The sequence below is a fragment of the Penicillium rubens genome (genome assembly GCF_028828025.1).
Source record: "Penicillium rubens strain IBT 27055 chromosome Unknown utg000001l_segment0_segment0, whole genome shotgun sequence".
Lineage (NCBI taxonomy): Eukaryota > Fungi > Ascomycota > Eurotiomycetes > Eurotiales > Aspergillaceae > Penicillium > Penicillium rubens.
The window spans coordinates 1010431-1030401 of NW_026890599.1; the positions used below are offsets into that span (position 1 = coordinate 1010431).

Consider the following 19971-nt stretch of genomic DNA (forward strand, 5'->3'; position numbering starts at 1 on the left):
TTAGCCAAAGTATCGAAAATGCGCCACCAACGACCCGTTACCCCGTTTTACGGGATTTGGTGTGGATATTAATATATTTCTATCCACTCAGCCGGTTCTGTCAGTCTTAGCCCGTCTGATAGACATGGTCATTGATATTCACATGCATTGTATACATTTACAGGGTTCATTGACAAAAGTACATACGGAGTTGTACTTTTATACAAATGGAATAGGGGAATTCCAAGAATTGCCCAGTTCAGTTCGGCACTTCAACTACCCATAACGTGCACCATATGATAATAGACAGGTAATAGCTTAGTTTATGACATCTGATAGATCCTTCTGAGGACCTGGGGAAGGCCCATCCCTAATTTTAATTTTATTCCCTTCTTAGTATTATGTATGTACATCCGGAATAGGGAATACCGAGCAACATACTTTAGCGTGGAATGAGCCGTTGGACAATCTACTAGTTTATTTCCTGAATAGGAATACCGTTTAACTGTCATATCTCCACCTCCATGGCCCCCAAACTTCGGCAAAGGAACAAATCCGTATGGGGCGGAATTAATTCTCGTCGATCTTCCTTGACAGACCCGCAGGTTTACACCCGGTCCAACCGTTGCTCAACCGGATGCGCGGAGTAGCTTTACCGAAATACAAGGAGACAGCGATTACAGCTTATTCCAAGGGGGATACGTACTTAGACACCTAGATACTGAATTCAGTTTATTTAAAGTCCCCTGAGTACTTTTGACTGATACATCTCTCCACGTTTTTCTACACTTTCCCACTTATTTAGATATATCACATTCACCATGACCGAAACCGCAACCCTTACATTGAATGAGCCCGTCCATGTTAATGGGAACTCGCACACGAACGGCGTACATCATGCAAATGGAGATTGCCAGACCAATGGAGACCTCCAGGATGCCTTCGTCGACCGCGTAACGATTTCCGCCAACACACCCGAGCTTGTTCCTGACCTGGTCGACCAAGTTGCCTCCCTTGGCAAAGTCGCCAGCCTGCAGGACCACACTGATCGAACAACGCTTTTGGAAGCCGCTCGATCACTGGTCTATGCACTTGAGACCCCGCGTGAGGCTATGATCAGATACTGCTGGTCCCAGGTAAGTCCCTATGCTTCTAAAGCTTCAACTCGTGTCATTGTCGGCAACTAACGTTGACTTCGTAGTCTACTCTGTATGCTTCTCTGGAGACAGGCGTTGACCTGGGACTTTTTGTTATTTTGTCCAAGGATGAGAAGTCCAAGTCTGCTGCCGAGCTGGCGAAGGCCACAGGTGCTGACCCAGTTCTTCTTGGTATGTGACTGACCATCTCCCCCTGACCCTTGTCAGTACAGCTAGCTAACCATACATCTCTCATCAGCTCGCATCCTCAAGCACTTGTGCGCAATGGGAGTCATCCTCGAGACCGGTCCTAATGAATACCGCCGCACGGGGGTTTCCATTTCATTGAGCATGCAACGGTACAGTGATGCATACCCTTGCATGTAAGTCTGAGGCCACGGACCTGGAGTCAAAAAGATATAGTACTAACTAACTCATCTCATCAACTAGGACTAACTGCATTACTTCCGGTATACTTGCTCTACCTGCCCAGCTCAAGAAGGACGGCTATACCAACCCATCAAACGGCAAGGAGTGTGCCTTCCAGCGTGGATTCCGAACCGACCTTCACTTTTTCGAGTTCATGAAGGAGAACCCAGAGGCTGCTAGTCAGTTCAACAACCACATGTCTGCCTACCACCAAGGACGTCCTAGCTGGATGGATGTCGGTTTCTACGACGTACCCAGCCTATTCTCCAATGTTACACAGGATGATGCTCTCCTCGTCGACGTCGGCGGCAGCGTGGGCCATGATCTCTCAGAGTTCAGGCGGAAGTGGTCTGATGCTCCTGGTCGCCTAGTGCTCCAGGATCTTCCCGATGTGATCGCTCAAGCCAAGACAGGACAACTGCACTCCTCGATCGAGGCAATGGAGCATGACTTCTTTACTGAGCAGCCTATCAAGGGTATAGTTTTCCCTTCTATAACCTGCTCTGTACCCAGATCAAAACTAATTTTTTTTTCTTTTCTCTATAGGTGCTCGCGCTTACTATATGCACTCTGTCCTCCACGACTGGACAGATGATAACTGTCGCAAGATCTTGAAGGGTCTGGTCGATGCCATGAAGCGCGGACACAGCAAGATATTGATTAACGAGAATGTCATCCCCGATACCAACGCATACTGGGAGACGACCAGTCTTGATATTATCATGATGGCCGATTTTGCTTCAACCGAGCGCACTGAAGCTCACTGGCACCAACTGGTGGGATCTGCTGGGTTGAAGATCACGAAGATTTGGAGTGCCCAGAGAGGAGTCGAGAGTCTTATCGAGTGCGAATTGGCATAGGGCTATCAGGAGATGTGGTGCTCAGAGCCCTAGAATGTATAGTGCTTATATGAAATTAATATGTATATCTTGAAAATATGTGTCGCCCGACGCTCTAAGGATAGCCCCACGGTACCTGCAGCACGGAGTACCTTGACAGACCATACTTCATAACTGTAAAGGAGAAGCAAATCGCAGCATCTGGAGATGAATGGAGGTAGTGGCACAGGGACCGAGCGAGCGTGCAACAAGTCTAGCCAACAAATAACGTGGAAGGCTGTATTGGAATGTTCCAGCTTCGTAGAGAATGCAAGTTCCATGTAATAACTGACCAAAGTTAGTGATGATAAATCGGGATAAATACATACATACCTTCGGGCCGTTATTCGACCAGCTTTTACTACCACTGGGTGCTTGCAAATAATCTTCTCCTTATATACTATCCAGGACTGTTGGAGAAGATATCGAAGATTGACGTATCCTGACTTGCACTATAAGAAAGAAGATAAAATTTAGTTAAGGGGATAGTCCTTGTATAGAAGGTCAAAAATGACGTATGTATAGTTCAAAAGTGCCATTACAGCGATGTAGCCTACATTGGACTGAATATGAAAAATAGGGCTATTTTCATACCTTATAGAATCGGTTCCGTCAGCGCTGCTAAGGATATACCACCAAATTCCAATGCCAAATGACGCAGATCTATATAACACGGCTTTGTCTCAATGGAACCATCGGCAGAAACCGGGACCGGCCCGGTAAAGGCTCCGCGAAATTCGTTTTAACTAATTTCCTGGTCTGTCCTTTTTAAATTCTCTTTTGATTCTCTCGCTAATGTGACAAGACAATTTCAAAAATCGCATTATTCCCTGCGCAGAGAAGGGAATCACTGATTCAGAATGTCGGCATATGTCCGGATGATATCGTCACATCCTCGGGCATATCGGGGGGTTTGAGCTGCCTCGGGTGCTGTCCCCCGCATCTGGTTTTCGTTCGACTTTCGTTCTTTTCTCCTTCTTTCTTCTGAATGGAGTGCTCTTTCAAGAGAATCATTCAAGTTTGAAGAGCGCATGGGCTCCGGAGCAGGTTTTCTATGCATTGGCATGCATACGCGAGAATACTCTGTCTGATTATAGCGACAATTCGCGAACTCTCGGCACGCGACATACCAAGTCCACAAGGACTCAAGCACAGAATATCAGTTTCATGTCTATTCAATTTACAATGTGAATTGCTTAGTCTTTACTAACTCACTAACTTGACCGGAAAGCATTAAATTCGTTTCATTTACATGAGCAATGTATTAACCTTCCAGGCTATGGTCCAGACCACCAGCGCAGAACAAACTTGGCTTCGAAAGAAAAAAAAAAGCGAGAAAAGAAAAAAGAAATGTATGTATCCCATCCGCACACCGGCGGTAAACAAAGCATGTTGGACCGTCAATCCCTGAAAGCTTCCCATCTGATGAGTTTACGGAAGGTTTACTCCATGGCGAGACCGAGGTTCTCGTCGGCGGGCACCACACGAACGGTGTTGGTGTGGCCCATTCCGCCACGCCATCCCTGGACACAGACGATAGGATCGCCCTTGTTGATGATTCCGAGCTTGAGACCGTGGTTGATACCCCACTTGAGGCGACGGTCGACATCCTCCTGCCAGATCTTGACGTTGAAGTCAGGCTTGGTCTCGGGGAAGTAGAAGGGCCACACACCGCGGTACAGGTGGGAGTACTGGAAACTGTTGTCAGCAAAGAACGACATGCGAACGACCGAATTGGACTTACCCGGGCAGCGGTCTCATTGCGAGTGACCATCAGGATGGGACAGACGGGACGGTACTTCGACACCAGGCGAGCGGTTTTACCACTATCGACTCGTTAGTATGATCGTCATCCAAAACAAAACGCCTTTCCGGCACATACCTGGTGGTCAGAACGATGATGGCGCCGGCGTTCAGCTCCAAACTGGCACTGACAGCGGCCATGGCAACGGACTCGGAGGTTTCGGTGGGGCGAGGGGCGAGGTTGCGCAGCTCGTCAAAGACGTTGAAATGAGGAATGGCAACCTCAGCCAGCAAGCAAGTCTCGGACATCATCTTAACGGCCTCGCAAGGGTAGTTACCCTTCGCGGTCTCACCAGACAGCATGACACAGTCGGCACCGTCGAGGACGGCGTTGGCAACATCGGAAACCTCAGCACGAGTGGGGCGGGGGTTGTATGTCATGGACTCCAACATCTGGGTGGCACAGATAACGGGCTTGCCCTTGATGTTGCACTTGGCGATCATCATCTTCTGGGCAAGGAAGACCTTAGGGGCGGGGATCTCGATACCGAGGTCACCACGGGCAACCATAACACCGTCGGTCTCGTCGAGGATCTCATCGAAGTTGTTGACACCCTGCTGGTTCTCAATCTTGGCGATAATCTGAATCTCCTTGCCATCCTCGCCAAGGACTTCACGGATGTGCTTGATATCGCTGCCGCGACGGATAAATGAAGCGAAGACCATATCGACCTTGTTCTTAACACCGAATCGCAAATCGGCAATATCCTTCTCCGAGAGAGCAGGCAGGTCTACATCAGTGCCGGGCAGGTTGACACCCTTGCGGGATGAGATGTTGCCGTCGTTCAGGCACTTCACCTTGAGGTTCTTCTCATCAACAACCTCAAGCACCTCGAAGGACATAATGCCATCATCAACATAGATGAGCTTGCCGGGAGCGATCACATTGGTGATGTTCTTGTAGTCAAGGTACCTGTTGCCACACACTTGTCAGTACACGTCATCCAGCCACGCAAATGCACTGAACGAATGTAGATTCAGATGGTGGTCTTACATGTTCTTATCGTCAGAAGCAGCGGCGTATGCCTCATCGGTGGTGATGTTGAGCACGGTGCCCTGCTTGATGGGGTAGTCCTTGTCACCGACGGTGTTACCGGTACGGATCTCGGGGCCCTTGGTGTCGAGGGCAATGGCAAGAGGGCGACCAGTCTGGATACGGGCGGCCTCGCGAGCGTTGTCAATGACAGATTGGTGGTACTGCAGGCAAGTCAGTGAAGACCTTCATCAGATGTTGACTGGAGATACTGACGTCGTATGATCCGTGGGAGAAGTTCATGCGAACGACGTTAAGACCGACTATAGCCATGTCAGTCTATCTACCCAGCAAAACTGCCCATTTCCATCGGAAACTTTATTGTCATACCTGTGCGGAGAGCATTGATCTTCTCAGCGGAGTTCGTCTTGGGACCTGATCGACTGCCTGTTAGTAACCGGTTCTTTTTCTTTTTCTCTCCGTCGCAACTTCTTTGACGGTTCATTGTTATTGCTATGACATACCAATGGTGCAAATGATGGAGGTGCGGCGGAAGTTCTTCGCAGGCACCATCTCGGTGTTGAGCTTGGAGTGCCACTCCAGCTTCATGCGGTTGCTCAGGTGGTCGAGGGAGTTGGTGGCAGCCATTTTGATGTGATCAACGATTGTTGGATTAAAATGGAAAAGGGTAAGGTAGTTCTGATCAATTGAGAATCAGAGAGGATGGTAAGAAGAGAAAGGATGAGAGATGGAGGGGAAAGAGAAAACGGATGGGTGCGGGGCGGGAGGGAAAATGTTGGCCGCCGGTGTGAGTATTGGTGTTCCATCCCTAGACTTTTTTTTTAGTTCTTACTATTGACGCTGGACAATATGTCTACCAAATTAATCTGTGAATTCTCTGAAATATGAGGATTCGGCTGATCTTGTTTCTTTGTCTTTGTCTAGCTATATTTTCTATTTACTGAAGCTGGAGATGTTGGCAGAGGCGGCATAAATTATCCAGGCAGAAAAAAAATTATATATCAACTCCAGACTGGGTTGACCGCAAAAAAGCGGAGGATTGCCCCGTGCTGGCCTACGCGCTGTAGATTGGAGTCCTTCTATCAAATAAATGTGACAAATACAGACACCCAATTGATCCCCAAAGGCGAAGGGCGAAAGGGGATTCCGGTGGGATCAACGCTTATCGATAGACCGAATCCGGGCTAGTGCCCAGATGGACAACTGGACAACCTTGGCATCCCCAGCCTCATTGTGGATTATGTCAGGTACCCAGTTTAGGTAACCAGCCTCATCTCCAGCCACCCCTGGAGACGTCATGTGAATTTCCACGTGACCGCTCTTTAGGCCGATGACAGCTTGGGTCTCCTCTTACTTTTTGCTTCTCAAGCTTTTTGGTTACTGCCGTTTACACAATATTCACGGTGTTGACACCCTCTACCTGCATCATGGTAAGAGACCTTTGCTTGTTGATCCTGGACAACCGAGGTCCCCGCGACATAGAGCATCTCATGACTGACTTGCATCATCTCTGCGATCTAGTTCGGCCGTCTTACCCACTATGCATTTGATGCGGTTCTTTGTGAGTCCTCTAAGTCTACATCGAACCTCGGAATACAAACTAACCGGTGCCTTCAATCTCAGTCTCCGCCTTCCTGGCAGGCGTCAAGCGTTCCACGGGCCTCACGTAAATATACCCTACCCCTCACGATCCTCTTCTTCCAAGCTAGCACTTATTCAGCTTGTTGCTCTTCATTCGTGCTCTCGATGTGGATGGTAGAACTGTTGGCTAACTCTGTTACTCCCGCGCACCCCGCTCGTTGGGTCGTGTGTGCGTGGGACCTTGATAGCCCCAGCCTCAATTCAGACAAGATCACAGACAACAAAGACATCAAGAAATGGGTCGACAACTACCTTGGTGTTGGCGAATGGATGATGGACCAGTCCGTGGCCGTCATGGGCTCGTCTTCCTGGTTCGAACGACGCCGGTGATTGGCGCCGCCATATCCAACTCGGGGAGGCAAATCGGCGATCCCTTTCTCACGACTTGACATTCGGCCATTTGATGGGTGTATGATTGCGGACTGACGTGTGATACATGGTGACTCAAGGGAGTGCATGAATTGCCGCGGGACTGGGCTGGCGGCACGAATGTGGGCCTTGATCTTGACGCTTGGCTTTAGGGCAAGGTGATACAATATCAGTACGTACAGATTGAGTCTGTGTTGTGGCCGTGTGGCTTTGTCAATCACCGAACACCACATGTATATGCTTCAAGGCTGGATTGACGAGTGATGACCAATTCTTATCTGCGCTCCAGCCTCCATTTTCGACCAATGCTTTTAAGGTCATGGCGTCTTGACTGTTTTTCGATACCTTTTATCTTTCTGCCTGCTCTATATCATCACACAAATCCAGCCATTAGCTTACCAGACAATCGTTGAAATATTTCCCTTGTAGATATGAACGAAAGTCACAGACGTGTCAAGACGTCTGTCACCAATGGGCTGTAACCCATATAACCCGAGTTTAGGACGGTATCAAATGCTTGGAGCTGGGGACGTTGTTTTCTTAACTCTCCGTCGGAAAATTCCCTAGCTGGCGGGTTCTGGTCGAGAGTTCCGCTGTGGACTACATCGTTGTATGTTATATAGGGTGCCGAGCGTACATCTTGAAAATCCCTGGCTTTTGGACATTATCCGATGCTGCACTCGGGCACTTCCACTGTTACAAAAAACAAATGTACGAAAGCTTTCACAACTTAAGAATGTAAAGCTGTTATTCATGACTATCCCAAGCTACCCTGGAAGATAACGAACGAAAGGACGTGAGACGAAAACAAACTTCGGATTGAAAGAGACGCAGCTAGAGGACTCCGTCTCTCACCGGAAGCATGGAAAGCTCCTACAACCTCGTAACGTTAACTCAGAGCCTGTTTTGCCCTCAGTTGACGTCCGTCAGCGTATCGATGTATCGGCAATCTCGGACCGCACGTTCAGCTATGGCCAGGTATCTTTCCTCAATGTTGCCCCAATCCCATGTCTTCATGAATCGTACTCCTTCTTCAACTCGTTTCTGGTAGTCCTCGTCGCTCTCCGGGTCATTGAGATAAGTGCATACGGTCGTATTAGCAGGTCCGTCCTTGAGGATGTATGCAGATATAAAACCCCCAATGTCCTTTAGGACTCGAACTCGGCTACTGTCACCAATGGAAATCTGCAGAAGATGACGTATCAAGGACGACATGTAATGAGCAGGCTTGGGAGTGAGAAGGTGAAGCTCGTGGTCAAATGTCGACGGGACCTCAACAGTCTCCTCGAGAGTAAAACCAACCAATGACAGAGGGAGAAGATGGACACGCATCCAGCCCTGGCCATCAAGGTCGTGCATCAAGGATTGAGTTTCCCAGGATCCGGAGTATGCGGAGTATCCTCGAAACTTTTGCTTTGGGGGAAGAAGGCGAGGATAGTCGTTCTCGAGCAGCACCTGTGAGGCAAACAGTAATTGTTCATCGGGCACAACCCATTCCACAAGCTAGTAAGATGCCGTTAATGAGATGGTTAACTAAAGGACTAAAGATAGCTTTTCACCACTTACGATCAGAACCTCTGCATATCCGCATCTGTAAAGGACCTGGTTTCCGTACTCCACCACCGAGATGGCATTGTCAATGAGTGCTTTCAGAGCATCCCTCATCACGGGATAGTGAAACTGTAGAGATTGTGGCTGATCGCCAGGTTGTGCGTCTTCTTTTTCAATCTGATGATCTGATTCTCCAAAGATGTCCAGGGTAGATTGGAGAGATGTAATTGGCTCGATGACCGGCGATGCAGGAAGCGGGGTGGGTGGTCCTTCAGTCTCATCGGGAGAAGATAGCGTCGACTTGATAACAGGTGAGGCAGGAAGGGGGATTGAGATTCCATCAGTCCCATCAGGAGAAGTTGTCCTCGCCTTGGTGACCGGTGAGGCTTGACGGGAGACTGCGAGCCCTTTGGTCTCCTCAGCCTCCATAATTGATAATCAAGGATTGCAAAGAAAAAGAAGAAATGGCAGTTGAGACAGTTGGCGACGACGTAGCCTGTTATCCCAAACCTGAAGCGTAGTGAAAAGGGGCAGGGACGATGGAGTGGCAGAGAGAAGCCCTGGGGTGAGAGACAAGAGTCAATGATATGTGAGGTTGCGCTTGCCTAATCTTATGGCCTTCTCTTCCTCACTTCTGAGCAAACCATGATCTTTTTGTTTGCCTTCTTCATCTTTCCTTCCCTCGCTTTTTATATAAATATCAGATCACTCCTCTTGTTCTCCTTCTCTCTTCTCTTCCCCCCAACAACCGCTATCCAAAGCATTCTCTCATACTTCTTCCAGGAGTTTATTCTTTCTCAAGGACTGCTATATGTACCACCACTGCTTTCTCATTTCCTGCTTCTTCATTTCCCGCTTCTTCGTCTCCTTCATCTGCAACTGCGATCTGAGCCATCGTCTCCTCTCATTTTCTTCTTCTTTCTGAACAGCCGTCATCATGCCGCTGGACGAGACCCAATTCAATCACCTAGACGCAGCTGCGACAAGCCTCACCAGAGCTTTACACTCTGAGAACATTCGTTACCTATTCCTTGGCGGCTATGCCACAGGGCTAATCGGGGGCAACAGGATTACCGAGGTACGCATTTTTTCTAATTCGCTTAGTCCCAAAGAACCTCGCGATCTGATAAATATACAGGATGTTGATATTGTGACTGATATCGACTGCCGCGAACTCCTGTTGAAACGACCAGGTTTCTCCCGCAGTACTGATGGCAGGCTCGCTTATGACTACCGTGGAACGAAGGTTTACGTGGATGTTATGGGTCCGAACAATTGGTCATGGCATATCCCAGACCCCAGAGCAACGGAAGTCTACAATGTGAACCCCGAGGATCGTCCAGGTCGCCGGCTAAATACGTCCAGTAAGCCCTTGCTCAACTAGTGTTGGAACTCCACTGACTTTAATTGACAGTGTCCATTGTCCATCCCTCGGTGCTGGTCCTCACAAAACTTAAGCGTTGGAGCACGGCCGAAATGGCAACGGGGGAGGCATATCATCAGCGGGCTAGCACAGATCTCCAAGATATACTTACGATACTGCGGTGGCTGGAGATGCACAACCTCATGATCAATTTTGCTGGCCTCTCAGGGGTCCCCACGTCTGAGCTGTTGTCGCTCCTCGCCAAATTATATTGGGCACAGAAGGAGGTGCGTCCGTATCTTGCGGCAGCCTTGACCCCTGAGGAGCTCAGAGAGGTCCTGAATACGCGGTTGACGGACAAGGAAGTCCGAAGTCTTTACAACTCCCGTCTCCGTTAGGTGTTCGGAGGGTGTATGAAGCACTGTTGTCATTGCAACACAGGGCTTACAGGAGTTTACGGGACAGACGACGGCTCTGGAAACCTGTACATAGCTACCTAGGTACATATCTACTTGGTTAGCTGACCCAGAATATATGCGAGAATTGAACAGTAAATTCATCATTTTGTAAAGGTTGGGCTGATCTTTCAGGTATCTTGTCTACCTAGAATGTCGTATTCTTGTTTGACAATGATATGTACACTACCTTGGTTCCTTGATAACCTCAGACGTAGTTTCTGCACAGTCTAGAAGCTTGCCGGTAGGAGCCTCGCCACCTTCCCCCTGGGAATACCGGGCAGCTCAGAGAAACGATATGAGAGCCTTTGTCCATCAAGCCTGCTCGTGCTCTCATATGTCGGGCAACCCATGTCGCCTGATCAGCCTCTTTCCACGGCAGGAACTTTGTCAATAAGAGAATTGACGTGTGTAAGATAGGCACTATAATATAAGCTTAGCGAGGACTCTATATTCGCCAAACAAGAAAGCGCACCCATGGTGTGCAATCGAAGCTGCGGGCAGGTCCACGGGAGCCACAGTGTGAACCCTGGAAGTCCTGGGATTCGGGGCCCATGGCGCAGTCCCCATAATCCCCACGTCTATGTGAACCTTTGAGCCATGGTAGTGACACGCCAATCCCGGTCTACGACCAGGTCGATGTCCTATTGCTTTGTCAGACCAGGAGGTGCATCCCGGTATAAGTTCTCGTGTAGACTAGGCCAAACTGTTAGCATATTATATTCAGGGATGGAATATGAACGCGAGCAAAGTGTGGTCTAACCTAATAGAGCAGCGAGAGAGACATACTTTATGCTCGGTGATATATACCCCTGCAACTATATAGAAACCTCGACCAAAAGGACCCGCCGATATAAGTTATAAAGGCCATTGCTAGTGCTATACTGCTGAGTGGACTAGGCAGGACGGGCTGGAGGGACACGTAGGCTGTTGTGATTGTAGCCTATCTCCACAAGTATCTAGCCTGGAGCTGTCATCGAAGACGTCTTCATATAAAGGTAGAGGATGGATGAGGGTGGATGAGAATGTGGTGAAGCTACAACTAGTAGGTTCAGAGAATCAGAAAGGAGAGAGTTGTATTGGGAAGAAGGGAAGCTAGCTTCCACTACAACTATCTAGACTGGACTGCCTGAGGGTGTAGCCCTATCACATGCTCCAACAGAATGGGGGCCATTCTTGTAGAAAGCAAAAGAGATAATTAGTTCACTGGTTAAATATAGCTAACTAGGAGATGCATGGTAACAATGAATGATGTTTAGGTAGAAATGTCAGACTCCAATGCTTGCTCCTTTACATTTTACCAGATAGGATAGGGTAATTCAGTATAGGGTCCCCAGTATTGAAAATACGGGATCAGGAGAATAATTTATACGTACAAAATTCGATGAATTAACAGCCCTCAAAGCAAACCGAGATCCAGCAATAGCTTTTAAGAGCTAGGGTACGGATCCTTTTATAGGTCGACCGCTGATACCTTAGAGTACATAGTTATACAATTTAGTAACTTGAATACCTGCCTATTATTGGCCCACTCTCTGTGAATGCCCTCCCTCTGCCTCTGGGTCGACTCGAGGGCTCATTTTCATTTTCTGAAACATCCTCCGCAAGGTTCCGCCTCTCGCCGTTGTCAGAGATCGAACTAGGATTCACTCCTTTATCCTAGTTCGGGGCGGAAACCATGAGCAGAAGGAGAGAAGCATAAATACTCCCAATACCTACCCCCCCCCCCGGATCTTAGCAGACAGACAGAGGTTAATCAAGTTATTCTTCCATTGAATTGTTACGTAAGCCTGGTTGGCTTCCAAGGTTGTTATTGTCTATCCCGGTTCGGGACGTTTCAAAGAGCCTTGTCATTGCAAGCCGCACACCGTCTTCACTCTGCCGGTTTTCGTGGGCTCCGGTCCATGGTCAGCATGTTTCCCAGGTCAACTGTATCGGTATTACAAACCTTTGGGGTCTCCGTGGGCACTGTGGGCTCTCTAGCATTTTCGACGAGGTCGGCACACATGAATCCAAGCAGAATGTCCATATTCTTGTTTGCGACTTTGTTGGTCGAAAAATCAAGAAGGTCGGTCTTCTTGATAACTAGAACTTGCGGGGTGCAATGGGCTTCGATTACTCGGGCCTTCATTTGCCCGAAGATCGTGATAGCCATGACCTATGTTATAATTAACCTATATTAGCTTTCATATAAGGGTATCTTAGATCTGTACTCACTGGAATAGTGTCGTACTCCAAGCAATCCTGGCCTTCTAGTCGTGTAATCATTGTTGCGGTAAGGATCATCACCTCTGCCCGGGTCAGCATTTCGCTAGGCTCTTGTTCAATCAAGATATGAATTAGAGTGTGGGGGGGAGTTCCTTTAGGATATAGCAACTCCTTCGGGACAAAGGCAGCGGCCGGCGAGCATCGCATCGATCCCCAAATAGCTGGGTAGAATCTATCGGCGATAACCGATGGCACAATAGTGCTACTGTAATGCATATCAATATACCAATCTCGTGTCGTAATATGGCTGAATATCTTACCTCTTCACCCATTTTGACACTTGCCTAAGGTTAGGGCGGGATTCACCATCTCCCTGGAGGTCGAACTCTCGGCGGAACTGGAAGAACATCCGCTCCAGGCCCAAAAAGACATACCAGACCTGGGAATGAAGGCTCTGAACCAAGGGATCATTTTTGGCGTTCTCCCATTCATCAGTGATTTCCCTCAGGTCTGCCGTGACTTGAGGATCGGTTTCACAAACATCGGGAACCCATGCAGCACCCTGTGGTTCAAACAAAATCGGACTGGGGGGATCAGAAGCTGGGGTCTCAAGGTGTTTTCCATCCTCATCTAGCTCAAGAGGTCGACAATCGATGCCAAGAAATTTGTAGGAGGTAGGGTCCATATTCGCGGAAGGGTAAAGTTCGACGTCTCTGTAAATATTTTCGACATTGGCGATGACTTGGCTACGGGCTTGGAGGTTGGCTACAACCCGTTCCCCCGCACCAAAACCCAACGTAGGGAAGCTGGTAGGCATAACGATTAAATGGGAGCTGGTAAAAGCAAACTGGGAGTTGGTTGAAGAAGCAAGAGATGGTACGGTGGTTGAGAATATTTGGGGTCAAAAATGACCAGGTGAAGTGTAATATATCATGTGGCTCGTTCCAGTCCCCAGACATTGTTAACGGTGTGGTTGCCTAAGGCCTACCACTCCCCATTTGGCTTTGTGTTTGCATGTACCTGGCTCCTTACTAGAGATAATCTCTTTCTTCTATATAGTCAGGTCTAGCTCGTTTCTCTCTCTAAGGTGCTTCGTTATGAATGAGGTACCAACCATAATACAATCTGCCGAAAAGGAGGGGTAGCAAGTAGAAAACATTGAAGCTTCCACACCCTATGGTCGTATGTATTAGGTTATGTGCGGGGGAGATTTAATAACTGGAAAAATGGATAAAGTAGAATCAATTCGTTAAGTTCAGTATAGGAAGTGGGAAGGTTCCACTTGCACTTACCATTTTGCATACCTCTAGCTTTAACTTCAACACACAGGAGCAGAGGATCATTCGAAGACCGATACTGATTCTGGGTAATGGTGTCTGCTAAGAGCTTGCTAGGTGGCTACCTACAGTTGGCTGTAGGTTGACTGTAGGTTGACCTTGGGTACACTGGGGGTACATGAAAAGTGTTAATTCCGGACCATTACTATTTTTGTTCAGAGAATTTACTACCATTGGCTTTTACCCTTATGCTCGCCATGTCCATATTTCTGCCAGTATAGAGAAGAACCGTCAAAGATCCGCATCATCATTGGACAGTTCGTATGGTCATCGAAATGTCAAGACAAGAACTAACTACTAGAATATTTGCAATGGATAGAGTTGAATCGTCCTAACTGGGGATAGCAGAGGAAATGACCGTGATGTTGAATGAGGTCCTTTGTTGTGACTGGTCAGCCTGAGGAGAGGGTGGCCCTCCGATGGCCTTATTTAGTTCTCAGTTCAGGCAGATCCAATAGCTTCAATCGATCCTCCTTTAAAATCCTCTCCGTTGTAACCCGATCTGGATAGTTCCTCATGAACATGTTTGTGAAGTGGGTTCCGTAATGGTTCTTTTCATCTGGAGGCTTGCCATCATAAAGCTTGGCGATTGGGGAGATCTCAGCTTGGAAGCTAGGCTCATGGAAGTAGGCGAAGGCGTATCGCTCGCGGGTATTCAGGCCGACCTTGTGGGGGGTGGATGGTAGGTACGAGTTGGTCATGAACTGCATCATATCCCCTGGAGAATGGCTGAATAAGAATTCTGAAATATTTGTAGAGAAAAATATACGAACCTGGGAATACTGTGAAGACCCCGGGTACAGGAGGTACATAGGTCCATCGATCATCATGTTCGCGGAAGCCAGCAGCGCTGCTCTTCCAATTCTCCAGCTTCTCATCGGAGTAAGGGGGCCGAATAAATAGGCCTAAAATGATCAGCAAATATACACCTAAGGATACACTGGGAACCTCACCTCCAACCTCATCCTGGCCTGCAATAACCAAGAGGCCGTAGTCCGTGTGAGACCCAATGCCGCGGCCCTCTTTTCCTCTTCCGTTAGTCTTGTTATTTTGAGGGAACCTGAACGTCAAGGTCAGAATACATTGAGAGTCATTCTTAAATAGAACCCATGTAACTTACCTCAGGGTTCGGAGATGGTGCCATCCATCCTTGGTTAAGGATGTCAGAGTCTTAGGCTCCAGACTGAGTCCATGTTCAATCAACTGCAGAAGCGTTTCACCGCTACTACCCAAGGAGTCCATATACTCTTGTATAGGGGCCTTCGTATCAATATCAGGCCAAGGGCAAGGACCATGGCAAGGCCACTTAGCTGCCACTCGAGGCTCTTCCAGAGGAAGATCCTTCGTGACCGTAAAGATCTCTGAATAATCAGCAATACCATCTGTAATTTCCTCCCCAGAGGCAATATAGCCTGCGTAGCTCTGAGTGTCCACACAATTAGCCTTTACATTGGGAGGCAGAGCAAAGAACCGTTTACTGGCAGCAAACGCTTTATTAAAAAGATCCTGCTGCTTAGGATTCATTGCAATCTGAAGGATACCGTCTTCACGCCACGCGTTGATCAACGCCTTTCCCATTTCAACGTCTCCAGGAGATCCGGTGGCCTTCTCGGGCAAAGTGAATGTCTTGAGCTGTCCAACACGAGCCACGTAATTTGGTGGCATTGTGCTACCTAAGTCGCTCGGTGCTGTAGTAGTCGCTAGGCCTTTCGTCTGCTGGCGCGCTAGAAGGTTTGGGGCATGGCGAATAGAGTTGTGACAGATAACTGGTGGACGCAGTGCAATAGAGACACTCCGATGTGAGAGCATTTTGTTGTCTTTCCTTCAAAACCTTTGGATCAGCATTTACGTTAAGTCGGGGTTTCATCAACTTACTGAACAGCTATACGAGAGGTAAGAATGGTGGTATGTTGCGCTCAACATTTTGCGGAATATGTCCATACTTATAGCTCGTCATCGAATAATGACCAGTGGTGTGGTGGTTACAACCACCTTAGACAAAAAGATGAGGTTGCATGAAATGCCTCACACCATTTTACTTGCGAGGGCTGTTTGCAAAATCAACCTGGGCTAGCTACGTGATCCCCTCTGGGCTAGTTGCGTAGGAGTCTTCTTGCAACTGGACTGAATCCAGTAGTCAAAAACAGTATGACGGCTTGAGCACGTCAGAGCCACCCTTCGTGATTATAGAGCGGCTCACCTTCCTAATGTAGCAATGTGGGAATAACGGTAGCTCAATACGATATTAAACATGATATAAACGGAATCACAGTACCTAAAAGACTGTAGGCCATACTATAGGGCACCATGAAATCTTGGCAATTTATTCTACCGTGGCATTTTCTTAGACCAATGCTAATCAAGGTCCTCAACGGGGCCGGAGACGTCCTTGAAGACGTCACCAGCGGAGGCCTCAGCGGTGATAGAGCCAACAGGGTCAGAAACGGTGGTCAGACCGAGGCATCCATGATGCAAGGGTGTTTCATTTGTGTGAACCACATATTCCTAGTCATTAAAAATGCCCTTGCTTTTGCTTTATAAGAGTTTGTGGACAGTTAGTGACTCGGTGGCCATGTTGATTAGCGTAGATGACGAACATGCACGGATTGAAGAATACAGTATATTAATATGGAGCATAACGTTAGAGTATACCGAGTGTCAAGTCCTCGTCACTAACGTAGAACAGCCAAGGGCTGGATGTCGTCTACTTTCTCCGGATGTATATTCTCCAAAATGGAATGATTTATATGGTTCCATTCCTTACAGGATGCTGAAAGAGATAATATAAACTTGTGGCACCTTCCGAGGTTGGTTACCAGCAACTAATTGTCGAGATGGAAGAATACTATGAAACTTGAACCAGTGGATGAGGCTATGAGGCGTCTTTGGGCATCTTAGTTAAACCCTACGCCCCGGGGGCCATCACCTAATATCATGCATTAGCTACTTTATTGCACAGATCCAATGGTCCAATTATACTGCTTCGCGTAAGCATTTGGAAGTCCGGACATGTCCTTAACCTTCATTTCCATAAAATCATTTGCGGGGCTCCGCTGGGCACACAGCCGGGGCGGTCCGTGTCGGGACGGTCCGCTGACCACACAGCAACCTTGCGTATGAGGCATCGGTCACATAATTTTGGCGTAAATACCATCCATCATTGTGCAACCATCCTAGCGAGGCTGACCAAATGGAATAAAAGACTCGACGGTCAGTGGGAATGCAACTTGATCCCAATTCGGCCATTGTGTAACCTCCCGGCGATCCCTACGGTAAGGCCTCCTTGATGTATGTATATATTTTAGGAAAGGTCTCGCCAAATTTGCCAACGGCAAGTGGACGAATAGGCTCATGTGTTTTGATCATGCGAAGAAAACGAGGAGAGGGAGGTGTCTGTGCGTCTTAAGGAGAAGAGGAAGAGAAAGAGTGCTGTTTAGAGAAATAAATAATTGCTATTCCAGAGAATATCTGACATCTAGGTGCCTCCCCCGTAGTCAACTTGGCTTTTGCCCCAGCGCCCTTAGCTGATCTTGTTTACACAGCCTGGGATTGTGCAAACATGATAACATGATCTCTGGTCATACGGATTCGAGTCGTTGGAACAATATCGGCAATCGATCAGATATCAAGGTCTGATACTAGTTATTCAGGGGTTTAAATAATCCGACCGCATTAAGCTGGCCAGCATCTCTACTGTCAAAGAAAATTGGACGGGACAAAACGATTGCAGAAAGCTTGTCCCTGCGACACTGGAGCAATAATAGCTTGGACGCCGATGATGGATGACAGACTTGACAAAGATATGTACACAGTACCTTGATTCTTTTGATACCTCAGACGTAACTGCTGAACAATGAAAGTTGTCCGTGACCCGAGGTCCATGAAGTGCATATATAACATATATATACCTAGGTATACTACAGGGATTTTTCACCCCGGAATACTGATGTATGAAAGTATGGTGATGTGAGAGAGAAAGAACGCCTTGATGGGAGCTCATATTTCCTCCCAAAAGATCAGGGCTGGACTCAGTCCGCCATGATCCCACAACTTAAACGACTCAATGAACACGACATGGAAGCAGGGGGTATGTAACAAATGAAAAATGAACAAAGTAGAACGAGAACCACAGAAACATGGTCGTCAACTATGAACTATGTAGTAGAGCGTCAATGTCCACACGGCGGAAATACGAGACATGGCCCATTTCCTTCCAGTAATGAGCCATGTGATCAGGAGAAATAAGGATCAGTTGGGAGTCAATGTAGGTGTCTGCAAATATACGTGTTAGAAATGATCGCTTTGAATTATTTAGCAAGGCTGCTTACCGTCACGGAACCCAAGCCCAGCTACATGGCCACGGCAACGCACAATCCGGGCGCCGACAAACGGCTCCTCCATCTCGACACTAATCAAGCCTCTGGAGCCAATGTCTTCGGCAACAAACGAGAACTGGCCACGAGGAACATTGGGGTCACCTGTCAGCTTGACGGCTTGCAACGAGCCTCGTTGTCCAATATCTTCCTGGGCGTCGGTTATCTTCGACTGTTTTTCATCGCTGTGTGCTTCGGCCTCTGTCTCTTTCTGCAGAACAAGCAGAAACTCACACCCATGCGCTGAGTAGTCTCCAACCCAAATTCCCTGGTAGGGTTTCTCTGCAGTGGGAGTGTAAAGGGCAGGATTGAGAGTTGAATAAGTTAGACTTGCTTCGTTAGGTACCGGCGAAAACATAAACCCTGGGCTGAACCATTTCCTGATACGAAAGAACGATTCCGACAGTTCCCACAAATGTTTCGGTCTTGGCGGGCTTGAGTCCCTCAGATGACGAACTGTGCGTGTATTACTCGGGATGGTTCGTGGTGGCCAAATGGCATCGGGTTCAACCCAAGGGGCTGGGGTGCTAAATTCAGAGCAAAGCGACAGCGGGGAATCTGAAGCCATGGGCATACGTCGCTCCTCTGGCATTGACTGAAAGGATTGGTTTGGGGCTGTTTGGGAGGTAGGGTTTGGATCGTTGAGAAACAAGACAGGATCATCGAAGGCCAGCCGTACACTGGGCTCAAAAGACTGGATCATGACTTCTGGGTTTGATGTCCATACTTGAAACTGAGGAGTGCCACGTCCTGCAACGACTTGGTATGCTTCAATCACACCACAACGATTATCATATCGAGCTATGATCAGCATCCCCGTGTGTTCATGGTCTGCGAACCAGATCTTGTGCTGAGGAATGAACCAACAAGGGTAATATGCAAGATAGAGACGACGAAATGACCCAAAGGGACCTGGGTCTCGGATAGGAGTAGGTAGTCTCTCGTTCACCAGGTTAGCCCACAGCAAGTCATTCGATGCATGATCGACAAGGGCCCGGCAAGTGGCGCCGAGGCGAGCAAGATCTGGAGCCGAGAGATAAGATGCAATGTCTTGGATGATCTCAGCGGGTAATTCAAGCAACGACAATTGATCTGCGGGTGGAGACGACTGCCCGTCATTAACTGGCTGGTCGGTGGGACCATCGTTGGTTCGTTCCTGCTGCATCAAAATGTGAGTACAGGGTCATCCACGGCAATTTTTATCATCAATAGTTAGACATACACTGCTGGTAATCATTGTCATCCTTTTGATACACCGAAACTTTCAAGAGACAAGTGATATGGTTGAGCCTCTTCAGAGTATCGTAAATGACATCACCAGGAGACACAGGAGGGGGGAAATGCATGAGGTCACACGGAGATAAGGGGAATCGGTCCAAGCAGGGAAGATGTCTGTTGTGCCTAATATTGCCAATATTGCAGGGTTTAGAATGGAGGAAGCTGGCCAGTTTTCCG

The 19971-nt window shown here is 48.0% G+C and overlaps 8 protein-coding genes across 8 annotated transcripts; 3 read left to right on the forward strand and 5 right to left on the reverse strand.

Moving 5' to 3' along the window:
• Nucleotides 1-800: 800 nt before the first annotated feature.
• N7525_000411 (uncharacterized protein) lies at nt 801-2404 on the forward strand (the record flags this gene model as incomplete). Its single annotated transcript, XM_002562382.1, has 5 exons — nt 801-1115; nt 1181-1307; nt 1375-1498; nt 1566-2020; nt 2091-2404. The coding sequence occupies 5 exons, from the start codon at nt 801-803 to the stop codon at nt 2402-2404; spliced, it is 1335 nt and encodes a 444-aa protein (XP_002562428.1).
• A 1460-nt stretch (nt 2405-3864) lies between these two features.
• N7525_000412 (pyruvate kinase CDC19) lies at nt 3865-5846 on the reverse strand (the record flags this gene model as incomplete). The annotated part of the gene is made up of 7 exons (XM_061211561.1): nt 3865-4113; nt 4167-4248; nt 4305-5138; nt 5220-5422; nt 5475-5521; nt 5589-5633; nt 5723-5846. The coding sequence occupies 7 exons, from the start codon at nt 5844-5846 to the stop codon at nt 3865-3867; spliced, it is 1584 nt and encodes a 527-aa protein (XP_061070787.1).
• Nucleotides 5847-6759: 913 nt separating this feature from the next.
• Nucleotides 6760-7190, forward strand: N7525_000413 (DUF1748 domain-containing protein; the record flags this gene model as incomplete). Its single annotated transcript, XM_061211562.1, has 2 exons — nt 6760-6780; nt 6843-7190. 2 exons carry the CDS (start codon nt 6760-6762, stop codon nt 7188-7190), a joined length of 369 nt encoding a protein of 122 aa, XP_061070788.1.
• Nucleotides 7191-8141: 951 nt separating this feature from the next.
• N7525_000414 (uncharacterized protein) lies at nt 8142-9209 on the reverse strand (the record flags this gene model as incomplete). Its single annotated transcript, XM_002562379.1, has 2 exons — nt 8142-8732; nt 8796-9209. The coding sequence occupies 2 exons, from the start codon at nt 9207-9209 to the stop codon at nt 8142-8144; spliced, it is 1005 nt and encodes a 334-aa protein (XP_002562425.1).
• A 508-nt stretch (nt 9210-9717) lies between these two features.
• N7525_000415 (uncharacterized protein) lies at nt 9718-10541 on the forward strand (the record flags this gene model as incomplete). Its single annotated transcript, XM_002562378.1, has 3 exons — nt 9718-9858; nt 9919-10144; nt 10195-10541. The coding sequence occupies 3 exons, from the start codon at nt 9718-9720 to the stop codon at nt 10539-10541; spliced, it is 714 nt and encodes a 237-aa protein (XP_002562424.1).
• Nucleotides 10542-12118: 1577 nt separating this feature from the next.
• Nucleotides 12119-13653, reverse strand: N7525_000416 (uncharacterized protein; the record flags this gene model as incomplete). Its single annotated transcript, XM_002562377.2, has 4 exons — nt 12119-12215; nt 12476-12756; nt 12816-13071; nt 13127-13653. Coding segments are annotated over 4 exons (1161 nt in total), but the record flags the coding sequence as incomplete, so codon positions are not given.
• Nucleotides 13654-14568: 915 nt separating this feature from the next.
• On the reverse strand, nt 14569-15952 carry N7525_000417 (uncharacterized protein; the record flags this gene model as incomplete). Its single annotated transcript, XM_002562376.1, has 4 exons — nt 14569-14861; nt 14917-15048; nt 15097-15203; nt 15264-15952. The coding sequence occupies 4 exons, from the start codon at nt 15950-15952 to the stop codon at nt 14569-14571; spliced, it is 1221 nt and encodes a 406-aa protein (XP_002562422.1).
• Nucleotides 15953-18290: 2338 nt separating this feature from the next.
• Nucleotides 18291-19753, reverse strand: N7525_000418 (uncharacterized protein; the record flags this gene model as incomplete). Its single annotated transcript, XM_002562375.2, has 3 exons — nt 18291-18415; nt 18472-19675; nt 19739-19753. 3 exons carry the CDS (start codon nt 19751-19753, stop codon nt 18291-18293), a joined length of 1344 nt encoding a protein of 447 aa, XP_002562421.2.
• Between the last annotated feature and the right edge of the window lie 218 nt (nt 19754-19971).